The sequence below is a fragment of the Apodemus sylvaticus genome, chromosome 5 (assembly GCF_947179515.1).
Source record: "Apodemus sylvaticus chromosome 5, mApoSyl1.1, whole genome shotgun sequence".
In the NCBI taxonomy this organism is placed as follows: domain Eukaryota; kingdom Metazoa; phylum Chordata; class Mammalia; order Rodentia; family Muridae; genus Apodemus; species Apodemus sylvaticus.
Window position 1 is genome coordinate 15,993,081 of NC_067476.1, and position 12,306 is coordinate 16,005,386.

The following is a 12,306-nucleotide window of genomic DNA, read 5'->3' on the forward strand; positions in this document are numbered from 1 at the left end:
AAACAATGAATTCATGAAATTCTTAGACAAATGGGTGGAGCTGGAGAACATCATACTAAGTTAGGTAACGCAGTCTCAAAAGATTAATCATGGTACGCACTCACTAATAAGTGGATATTAGCCTAGAAAATTGGAATACCCAAAACATAATTCACACATCAAATGATGTACAAGAAGAACGGAGGAGTGGCCCCTGGTTCTGGAAAGAGTCAGTGTAGCAGTATAGGGCAAAACCAGAACAGGGAAGTGGGAAGGGGTGGATGGGAGAACAGGGGGAGGGAAGAGGACTTAAGGGACTTTCAGGAAGTGGGGGGACAAAAAAGGGGAAATCATTTGAAGTGTAAGTAAAAAAATATATTGAAAAAAAAAGAATCTGAGTATAAATTCTCAGCAGTGTGATTGCTCGATATTACTGCAATTCTATTTTCAATTTTTCTGAGGATTCTTTATACTCCCATTATGTCTGAACAAATTTACATTCTTACTAATAAAGTTTAAGATGCTTTCCATAAAAGACAGTATTTTCAATATAGTTGATTATTTCATATGTAAAATTATCAAATTTGTTTATTGATGAACTTTTTTTGAATTAGATTGCTGCAAACTTTAATCTGCCTCTACTTGTATGCATTAAAATATAATTGGGTGTATGTCTGATAACACAATGCTCAATCATTGGAAATGCATATTTTCAAAAGTAAATAATACCACATTATTTCTTTTCTTGGTTAAAAGTGACTATGATTTCCAGCTAATGTTGATAAGAGTGTTCAATGAGCATACACAAAAATAAATGTCCAATTCTCTCTTACTATTATCTTTAATCATTTTTTACAGTCTAATCATTATCCTCCCTGCCATTCTGCTCTCCAACAGTTCCTCATGCGATTACACCCCCTGTCTCCAAAAGGATGTCCCCATACCCCCACATCCTCCATACTCTGCGAGGCCTCCCCATTCCCTGGGGGCCTCAAGTCTCTCCAAGGTTAGGTACATCTCCTCTCATTGATGTCAGTTCAGGAAGTCTTCTGCTGTACATGTGTCAGGGGACTAAATCCAGCTTGTGTATGGTTCCTGGTTGGTGGCTCATTGTCTCAGAGATCTCGGGGGTCCAGGTTTGTTATGACTGCTGGCCTTCCTGTGAAGTTGCCCTCCTCCTCAACTTTTCCCCCTTTCCTTAATTCAACCAAAGGAGTCAATGACTTCAGACCATTGGTTGGGTGTATATATCTGCTTCTCTATCATTTACCTGCATGTTGGGCTTCTTGGAGGGCAGCTATGCTAGGCTCTTGTCTGTAAGTAGATGTACTTACAGAATACTTATACTTATAGAATTAGTAATAGTTTCAGGTCTTGGAGCTTGCGATGGGTCCCAATTTGGGCCAGTCACTGGAACTCCTTTCCCTTAGTCTCTTCTCCATTTTTGTCCCTGCAGTGTTTTTAGACAGGAACAATTCTGGGTCAGAGTTTTTACTGTGGGATGGCAACCCCATACCTATACTTGATGCCCTGTCTTTCTACTGGAGGTGGATTCTACAAGTTCCCTCTCACAACCATGGTAGGGAATTTCATCTAAGGTCTCTCCCTTTGAGTCTTGAGAGTCTCCCACTTCCCAGGTCTCTGGTATATAATAGAGAGTGACTGCTCCTCTTACCTCCCGCCTCTCACCTCCCACCTCCCAACTCCCACTTTCCACCTTCTACCTCCCATCTCCTGAGGTTGTACAGATCCATTCATTCTGCTGGCCCTTGGGACTTCACTCTTGGTCCCTTCACAATACCTGATCATTTTCCTGTTTTACCCTACCCCTCCTCATTTGGTCCTTTGGCTTGATAACCTTCTTGAGTTCTGTGGATTATGTCCTGGGTATTCTATACATTTTAAACTAACATCCACATATTAGTGAGTACATACCACGCATGTCTTTTGGGGTCCAAGTTACCTCGCTCAGGATGATTTTTTTCTAGTTCCATTCATTTACTTGCAAAGCTTATAACGTCCTCCTTCATAATAGATGAATAGTATTCCACTGTGTATATGCACAACATTTTCTTATCCATTCTTCCATTTTGGGGGACATGTGATTTGTTTTCAGCTTCTGTCTATCATAAATAAAGCTTCTATGAACATAGTGGATCATGTGCCCTTGTGGCATGGTGGGACAGCTTTCGTATATATGCCCTGGAGTGGAATAGTTTGGTCTTTAGGTGGATCTAGTCCCAATTTTCAGAGGAACATCCAGATTGATTTCCAGGGTGGATGTACCAGTTTGGAAACTCACCAACAATGGAGGAGTGTTCCTCTTTCTCCACATTCTCTCCAACATGTGTTGTCACCTAAGTTTTTGATCTTAACCATTTTGATTGGTGTAAGGTGGAATCTCAGGGTCAATTTGATTTGCAGTTCCATAATGACTAAAGACTTTGAACATTTCTGTAAGTGCTTCTAAGCCATTTGAGATTCCTCTGTTGTGAAATCTCAGTTTAGTTCCATACCCCATTTTTTGATTGTGTTGTTTGGTTTTTTGGAGGTTAGTTTATTGTGTTTTTTATATATTTTGGATATTAGCCCTCCATCAGATGTGGGTTCTGTGAATGTAACTGCCCGCAGTTACATCGGACAGGTTACCTGGAAGGGAAGCTGGTGATGTATGGGGAGGCGGCCAAAAAGATAGAGACCAAGAAAACACCTGCCATTCAAGGTCTCAAAGTTTAATGAAGAATTCCCAATATATATAGGCGGGGGAAGGGGGGGAAGGCTGGAAGCTTCTTAGCAGAATCAGTTCAGTTGCTCCACAGGTGGTTAGTGTTTCTCAGGAAACTGCAGGTCCTTGAAAAACAGTAGGTTTCACCTTTGTCTGAGCACTCCACCCTAGGTGGAGGAGATTATGGCTAACACAGGATTTCCCACTCAAAAGCTGGTAGAGGAACTTCACATTGGTCATTGGTCAATGTCATGTTCCTGACAGGTAGCATGGCACCTCAATAAGGCTTTCTACATCTCCTCCCTTTTTATTAGTTTTAAGATGAGAAGATAAACAAGTGAACAATCATCTGCCAAAGGACAGGGGAGGGCATTAACCATGGGGAGAAGTAGTGACCTGGTCCTCCTAAATACTTTATGGTGTCTTTTTATGGGGGGGTGGGCTTAGGCTTCCTTGTCATTTGTTAGTCTAAGGAACACCTTTAAACTCCAACCTCTATGCAACCAGGTTTGCTTCAGCGGGGACTCAGAGGCAGAAAACATGGTCCTCACCTTGCAGTGCTTTGCCTCGCACCTCCCACTGGTGTCCATGTCTGCTCATAAGCAGACACACATAGATCTGAGTTCTATGTAGCTCATAAGAGGTCCACTTGTATAGGTTTTGATGTCAGAGAGTCGATTTATTGCCAAAAACCCTGCAGGTGTCTTTAACAGACATGCCAGTTTTCAATCCAGGTGAGCCTGAGAGGAGACAACAAATCTTCTTAAAATATAAGGTCAAGAGTTAAAAGCAAGACAGAATTAACTTGAAAATTAGCAACTTGCAGACACAAAGTCTAAGGTGCTCTAGGAGGCCAAACCCCACTATCATATTTGGCAGCTCCTTTGTCTGAATGAGCTTTCTCCTCTAATGTTAGCTCATCAGTAGTTCTTGGAACTATGGGCAAAAGAGTCCATCTGATCTAAAAGACTTTCTAACCATTGTTTTTCAAACCCTTCTCCTTTCACCTGAAGCAGCTCTTGCAGGTTGCGGACAAACGCCTATAAAGTTCCTATCACATTTTCTACTGTCAACCCCTAAGCGAGTTCAGCACCAGGTCAACACTGTCCCACTTAGCCCGTATTCTTCTGTACCTACAACAACTCTTAAAAAGATGAAATTTTAGACTAGTGCTAGTATTTAACTCCTGTAGTTGCTCACCATGCAGGATACCATCTTTTCCTGTTTTCTGCGAAGCTTCACCAAGGTCACTGCATGAGACATTCCCGTATCCAGCCACACGGTCAAGTGCCAATCTGTAACTGCCTGCAGTTACATAGAATGGGTTACCTGGAAGGGAAGCTGGGGATGTATGGAAAGGCATAAAATGGAGACAGACACCAAAATAACGCGTGCTATTCAAGGTCTTAAAGTTTGATGAGGAACTCCATATATATATATATATATATATATATATATATATATATATATATAGGCAGGGGGAAAAGTCTAGAAGCTTCTCAGCAGAATCAGTTCAGTTGCTCCACAGGTGGCTAGTGTTTCTCAGGAAACTGCAGGTCCTTGAAGAACAATAGGCTTCACCTTTGTCTGAGAACTACACCTTAGGTGGAAGGGATTATGGCTAACACAGAAGTTCCCATTCAAAGGCTGGGAGATGAACTTCACATTGGTAGATATCAAGTTCCTGCCAGGTGGCATGGCACCTCAATAAGGCTCTCTATATAAAAATCTCCTATAGATTTTTTCCCAATCTATAGGTTACCAATTTGCCCTGTCAACTGTGTCCTTTGCCTTACAGAAACCTTTTCAGTTTCATGAGGTCTCATTTATTAATTCTTGATCTTAGAGCCTGAGCCATTGGATTTGTTTACGAAATTTACCTCTGCACCCCTGAGTTCATAGCTCTTTTGCAACTTCTCTTCTATTAGATTCAATGTATCTGGTTTTATGTTGGGTCTTGGACTTGATCAACTTGAACTTGAGCTTCATGCAAGGTGACAAATATGGATCTATTTTAATTTTTATATATAGAGGCTACCAGTTAGACCAGACCCATTTATTGAAAATGCTTTCTCTTTTCCATTGTATATTTTTGGCTTCTTTGTCAAGATTAAGTGTCCATAGGTGTGTGGTTTTCTTTCTGGACATTCAATTCTATTCCATTGAACAACCTGTCTGTCTCTGTACAAATTCTATGCAGTTTTTATTGCTCCATAATATAGTTTGAGGTCAGGGATGGCAATTACCTCCAAAATTCTTGTATTGTTAAGAATTGTTTTCACTATCCTGGGTTTTTTGTTTTTCCATATAAAATAGGTTGGAATTTTTATGGGGATTGCATTTAATCTGTAGTCTTCTTTGGTAGGATGGACATTTTTACTTTAATCCCACCAATTCATGACCATGGTAGTTCTCTCTTTTTTATGAGGTCTTCTTTGATTTCTTTCTTGAGATATTTGAAGTTTTTGTCATACAGATCTTTCACTTCTTTTGTTAGCATTATCCCAAGGTATTTTACATTATTTTTGACTATTGGGAAGCATTTTGTTTCGCTATTTTCTTTCTCTGCCCATTTATCATTTGTATAAAGGAAGGCTACTGATTTATTTGAGTTAATTTAATATCCAGCCACTTTTCTGAATTTGTTTATCAGCTGTAGAAGTTAGAGAATTTATGCAGAGGGCATAAGTTTTGCGGTTGCTTATGTATACTATCATAACATCTGCAAATAATAATATCTTGACTTCCTCTTTGCCAATTTGAATCTCCATGTTGTTCTTTTGTTGTTTTATTGCCCTGGCTAGATATTTGAGAACCATATTGGATAAGAACTGGGAAAATGGGCAACATTATCCCTGGCTTTAGTGGGATAGTTTCAAGTATCTCTCCATTAAATTTGATATTGGCCATTGGTTTTATTATATTTAGATATTCATTTTGAATTCCTGATCTCTCCCATACTTTTAACATGAGGGGTTTTGTGTCTTGTTGGATGCTTTTTTAACACCTAAGCAGATGATCATATGTTGAATTTCCTTTGAGTGTGTGTATATATTGGATTGCATTAATGGATTTTAATTAATCCATTAATGCATTAATGAATTAATGAAATTAATGAATTAGTGAAACAACATTGCATCACTGGAATGAAACCTACTTGATTATGGACAATGGCTGTTTTGATGTGTCCTTGGATTCAGTTTGCTGAATTTTATTGAGTATTTTTACATTAATATTCATAAGTGAAATTATTCTGAAGTTCTCTTTGTTGGCTCTCTGTAATTTAGATATCAGAGCAATTGATGCATCATAGAATGAATAAGGTAGTTTTTTCTATTATTTTTATTTTATGGAAAAGCTGGAGGAGTGTTGGTATTAGTGCTTCTTCAAAGTGCTGGTAGAATTCTGCTCTAAAATAATCTGTCCCTGGGCATATTGTTGTTCTGGGGGATTTTTAATGACTTCTACTTTCTTGGGAGATATGTGCTCCTCAGATGGTGCGTGTGCTCATAATTTAACTTTGGTACATGGTGTTCATCTGGAAAATCGCCCATTTTATCTAGATTTTCCAATTTTGTTGAGTATAGGTTTTTTGTAGTAGAATATGATGATTTTTGAGTTCTCTCAGTTTCTGTTGTTATGTCTCCCCTTTCATTTCTGATTTCTTTTACTTTGGATACTGTATCTGTGCCCTTAGTTTGTCTGGAGGTTTTTCTACCTTATTGATTTACTCAAGGGACCTACTTTTGGTCTTGTTGATTTTTTTGTATCATTCTATTTGTTTCTACTTGGGTGATTTCAGTCCTGAGTTTGATTATTTACTGCCATCCACCCCTATTGGGAGTATTTACTTGTTTTTGTTCTATAGCTTTCAGATATGCTCTTAAGCTGCTCTCCTATGCTCTCTCCAATGTCTTTAACAAGGCATTTGCACCATGAGTTTTCCTCTTAGCAGTGCTTTCATTGTGTACCATAAGTTTGGGTACGTTTTGCCTTCATTTTCATTAAATTCTAAAAAGGCTTTAATATCTTTCTTTATTTCTTCCCTGACCAAGTTATCATTGAGAGAAGGTTTTTCAGTTTCCATATGTAGGTGGGCTTTCTGTTGTTTTTCTTATTGAAGTCTAGCCTTGGTACATGGTGATATGATAGGATGCATGGGATTATTTTAGTCTTCCTTTATCTGTTGAGGCTTGCATTGTGACCAACTATATAGTTACTTTTGGAGAAGGTATCATAGGGGTGCTGAGAAGAAGGTATATTATTTTGTTTTGGGGTAAAATATTCTTTAAATATCTGCTAAATCCACTTGGTTCACAAACTCTATTAGTTTCACTGTGTCTCTGTTGAGTTTCTGCTTCAATGCCCTGTCCATTGGTGAGAGTGACATGTTGAAGTCTGCTACTATTATTGTGTGGGTTTCAAGGTGTGTTTTTAGTTTTAGTATAGCTTCTTTTATGAATGTGTGTGCCCTTGCATTTAGGGCATAGATGTTCAGAATTGAGACTCTCTCTTGGTGGATTTTTCCTTTGATAAATATGAAGTGTCCTTTCCCATCGTGATCTATTTTTAGATATTAGAACAGCAACTTCCACTTCTTTCTTGGGGCCATTTGCTTGTAAGACTTTTTTTCTACTTTTTGACTCTGAAGTAATGTTTGTCTTTGTCATTGAGGTGTGTTTCTTGTTTGCAGCAAAATGCTAGATCCATATTGCATATCCAGTCTGCTAGCATATGTATTTTTTGTTGGTGAATTGAGTCCTTTAACGTTGAGAAATACTAGAGATTAGATTGTTAGTTCCTATTATGTTTGTTGCTGTAGTTGGCATTGCATATATGTTATTCTCACCTTTTGGGTTTGTTGTGACATGATTAATAACTTGTATTTGCCTTGGTGTTGGTACCTTCTCTATGTTGGCATTTTCCTTCTAGAATCCCCTGTAGGCTTAGATTGGTAGACAGCTATTGTTTAAATTTGGTTTAGTCATAGAATATTTTGTTTTCTCCATCTTTGATGATTGAGAGTTTTGCAGGATAGTACCCTGGGTTAGCAATTGTGCTCTCTTAGATTCTTCATGGCCTCCATCCACACTCTTCTGGCTTTTAAGGTCTCTACTGAGAAGTCTAGAGTAATTCTGATATGTCTACCTTATATGTTACTTGGTTCTGTTCTCTTGCAGTTTTTAATATTCTTTCATTGTTCTGTACATCTGTTGTTTTGATTATGTGATGAGAGGGGTTCTTTTTTTGGTCCAATCTATTTGGTGTTTTACAGATTTCTGTTACATTTATGGCCATCTCTTTCTTTAGGTTAGGAAAGTTTTTTTTTTTCTGCAATTTTTATTGAAGAGATTTTTGCATCCCTTGAGCTGAGAATGTTTGCTCTCTCAGGTGTCATGATTTAAACAGAACAAAATGATTAAGAATCTTGTTGTGGTTGTTACTGTTAATTCTCAAATGTAAAGGGACTCTCATGCCTGCTTGTAAAAAGTTCTTTCCCTAAGGGAGTCAATGACAATTGGATCTGGGGACAGAGAATATACCCTAGGTCCTCTACGTGATATTCAAAATTAGAGCTCACATGGACTTCCCAGTATAGGGACACAATTTATATGTTCAAATATTGATCACATCTGATTCTGAACGTATTACTCTTCTGTTTGCTGTGATGAATGAATGACTGTTTCAGGTGATCCAGATGTTTCTTCTAGAGAAAACTGCAAAAGCTTTTTCATGCCTTTTCCCCTAAAGTTATTTGTTGTTTGCTTGTCAGAAAAGGCATAGATTTTAATTCTTCTGTATCACTGCATATGTTTGGGTCTCCCTCTGTTACTCTCTGTGTCTGTCTTATTCTCTGTCTCTCTCTTCAATATGCATTTCCTATCTCAACAATCATACCATGAACTGACATACAGTTCACTATGCAGTAATTTTTCTTGCACTGAGAACCTGTTTAAATTTTTGAGATAAAATGATGTACCCCCTTCAAAATGCTCCATAGAATATTTTTCTTAAACTTATCCATTTTTTGAAAGGAAGCAGGAAAATAATCCTTTCTGCTCACATTTAACCGAAGCACAATATCTATTGTGTCTTTCCCAACTTCTTCGTAAATCTCTGTGATTTTTCCATAATTACTCCTGGTGTTCTGCTTTCTAACTTGCAGCCATAATGCCATTTCCTACCTTTCCTTACTTAATTTTTTCAGGGAAAAACAGATGAAAACTTTTTATCATAGCAAATTAAACATATCTGCCTACTTCTCATATATTCTTGAACATTTACATTTCTATAACTGGTTATTGCTTTGTGGTTTCCTTGCTTCTAAGAGCACCTAGCATTGTACTTACAAATACCTACCTAGAGACCCAGGTTTATAATATTCTGTGTAATCTCTTTCTCTAAAGACTTTTTGTAGAAAACATATCAGCTTTTTCATCACCATGGCTTCATGTGACATGACATTTTTGCAAAATTATGGATGCCTATTTCTTTAAACTCTTTTTTGAATATATCATATATAGTATCTAAAATGACATAAGAGTAATACTGCTTATTGCAATACTGGTCAAAATATAAAAAAATTTAGAAACAGTCTGCTCATGTACAAATACATAATTAGCATTTTCATTGTGATAAAGTAATTACTACTAACACAGAAATAAGTAAAAAAAAGTAGTATAATTAATTTCATGCAATGCCACATTAACTGAATTTTCTTTTTACAGTTTGTGGTGAAGTGTAGGAACTTTAAAAATGGTCTCCACTAAGATGGAAGAATTCATACATTAACTCTAGTTTAAGCCTGTAAAGAGTGAAGGAGCAGATAGATGGCTTCCAGTCACAGGGACAAACTGGTCACTAAGGAAGTCTTCAAATAGAATATTACCACAGAGTTCTTTCACAAGCTAGGATATCAACTCTTATCATGTTCCATGTTCTATTGCTTTGTGATTGCTCACATGAGTGGGGCATGATTGAAAGAAACAGAGAGAAATGCCAGGTTAGCAACAGAGAAAAATGTAAATTCATAGGTAACAGTCTTTAGCTGAAAAACCCACATTAAATGTAATATGTGACACTTGCTTTTATTAGAAAAACACAAGATATTTGGCAGATATTATGGGAATAATCCATAGCTCCTTTCAAGTTAGTATTGGCATTTTACATTATTGGTACAGGCTTGTCCTCTTAATGCTTTGAACATCTTCATATCCTGATTTCAGTAATTCTCCAGATTCTGGTGTCTCACAGTTCTAGCACACCTATACGGGTTCCACTATCTGGATTTAATTCACGTGAAGACACCATTGGGCAGGTGCATTCGAGAAAGCTTAAAACACATAAAATCATTGAAATTGTGTTGAATTTTCTATTGTCTAGTTTCAATTTCTTCACTAATACTTTAATTTAATATTATCTTGGTAAAATCCAGGAATCTAGATCTGTAACAGCGTCTCATCTGATAATTTTTCTGATGGTTGTTTTCCTCTAAAACACATTCTGTTGTTTCTCAGTTATATTTCTTGCTAATCATAATTAGCATATTACTCTGACAAATATCTCCATATTAAGTGGTTTGAAATAATGTTATTTTCAGTACTCATAATTATAAAATGTTTCTACAATGTAATAGTTAAATTCACTTCTCTTTGCCTTTTCTTCTGTTCACTCACAGCAGTAGAGCAGGGCCATGAGGATGGATAATGAGAGCACTGTGTCTGAGTTCATCCTCCTGGGGCTCCCCATTCGAGCAGAGGACCAAGGCCTGTACTCTGCCCTCTTCCTGGCCATGTACCTGACAACTGTGCTGGGGAACCTGCTCATCATCCTGCTCATCAGGCTGGACTCTCACCTCCACACCCCCATGTACTTCTTCCTCAGCCACTTGGCATTCACAGACATCTCTTTCTCATCAGTTGCATCTCCAAAAATGGTCATGAATATGCTGACAAAAAGTCAGTCCATCTCATATGCTGGCTGCATTACCCAGGTGTATTTCTTTTCATTTTTTGCCGATCTTGAGAGCTTTCTTCTGACATCAATGGCCTATGACAGGTATGTGGCCATCTGCCACCCTCTGCACTATTCAAAAATTATGAGTGAGAAACTCTGTATTCTTCTAGTAGTAGTATCCTGGGCCTTATCTAATGCCAATTCCCTTGTTCACACTCTTCTCTTAGCTCAGTTATCTTACCTAAGAGGCAATATTGTGCCCCACTACTTCTGTGACCTCTCTACCTTGCTGAAGTTGTCCAGCTCAGACACCACCATCAATGAGCTGGTCATCCTTGTTTTAGGTAATGTGATCATTACCCTGCCATTCATATGCATTGTGGTCTCTTACGGCCTCATTGGAGTCACCATTCTGAAAACTCCAACAATCAAGGGAATCTGCAAAGCCTTTTCTACATGTGGCTCTCATCTTTGTGTAGTGTCCTTGTACTACGGAGCCATCATTGGATTATATTGTGTCCCCTCATCTAATAACACTAATGACAAGGTTGCGATTGTGGCTGTGATATATGCTGCAGTCACACCTATGCTGAATCCCTTTATTTATAGTCTAAGGAATCAGGATATGAAAGGAGCACTGAGAAATATCCTCAGCCAGAGAATTTTTTCATAGTGATGGGCATTGTATTCATTGTCGGCATCCCTACTTCCTTCATCTTTTGTTCTGTTAGGGAAACTATACATGGTTCTCTTTCCTTTCTTTACGTCTTGCACAATTTTCTTGTCTGCTTTACTATCTTACTGATATTCTGCATCCTGGAAAGGTTGCTCACAAAATTCATTCATTTTTTTCTTTGTCTTGCAAACATTTTACTTGTTTATCACACCTAGTTTTGAGAGATTGACATGAGCCTCCGTGGAAGGGATGCTGCGGTTATATGCATAGTCTAATGAGACTCTGCTTTTCTGAGTGGGTTATGAAGAATGGCTAGTTGACATCAGGAAATATAAAACTCTTCAATCAAGTTCAAAGAGATCTGAAGAGCAGTTTAATCCAAACATATTTTTATTACAAAAAGAAGAAAGACAGCTTCTTGCTCATTTACGAAAATGTCACATCCCTTGAAGTGATTTCACCTTTGGTCCATGAGAATCATTCTCTGTGGAAGCACAGGGATTTAATTCAATTGATAGTAGTTGATGGTGTTACATATATGTAGACAATGTAGCAGAGGACAGTTTAATGCCTACTTAAATGCTTCTCAGCTAGTATTTAGCAGAACTTCAGCTAATGTGAGTGTGTGCATCTCTGCAACTCTGTTAAATTTCAGCTACTTATTATTTTTAAGTAATATTTTATTGTTATTGGAAATTTTATTTAAAACATTAGAAGTAATGTTGTGTATTTCTATACATGTGTTAGATATGTGTGCTGTAGTATACATTTATATTTTACACCAGCTATGGAGCAATATTTAAATATATGAGCCTATAAGATATATGTCATATACCTAAAAAATTTTAATAATAAGATTAAACAAAATACTCATTAATTTCTGCTCTTAAATGGCAGAAAAATGTCAGTGTTATTAATGTTCCATTAGTCTCTCCTCAGTGGTATCATATTATCTCTTGAAGTTAACCAG

The 12,306-nt window shown here is 37.5% G+C and overlaps 2 protein-coding genes across 2 annotated transcripts in view; one reads left to right on the forward strand and one right to left on the reverse strand.

Annotated features, from left to right (window-relative positions):
- Positions 1–11,333, forward strand: part of LOC127685305 (olfactory receptor 50-like) — a 43,828-nt gene extending 32,495 nt beyond the window's left edge. Inside the window, exon 2 of the mRNA XM_052182365.1 lies at positions 10,389–11,333. Coding sequence (XP_052038325.1) covers positions 10,389–11,333 — 945 coding nt within the window. The remainder of the gene's footprint in view (positions 1–10,388) is intronic.
- The window catches only part of LOC127685304 (olfactory receptor 50-like), a 314,138-nt gene that overhangs the window by 151,158 nt on the left and 150,674 nt on the right, over positions 1–12,306 (reverse strand). The gene's annotated exons all lie outside the window — the stretch shown is intronic.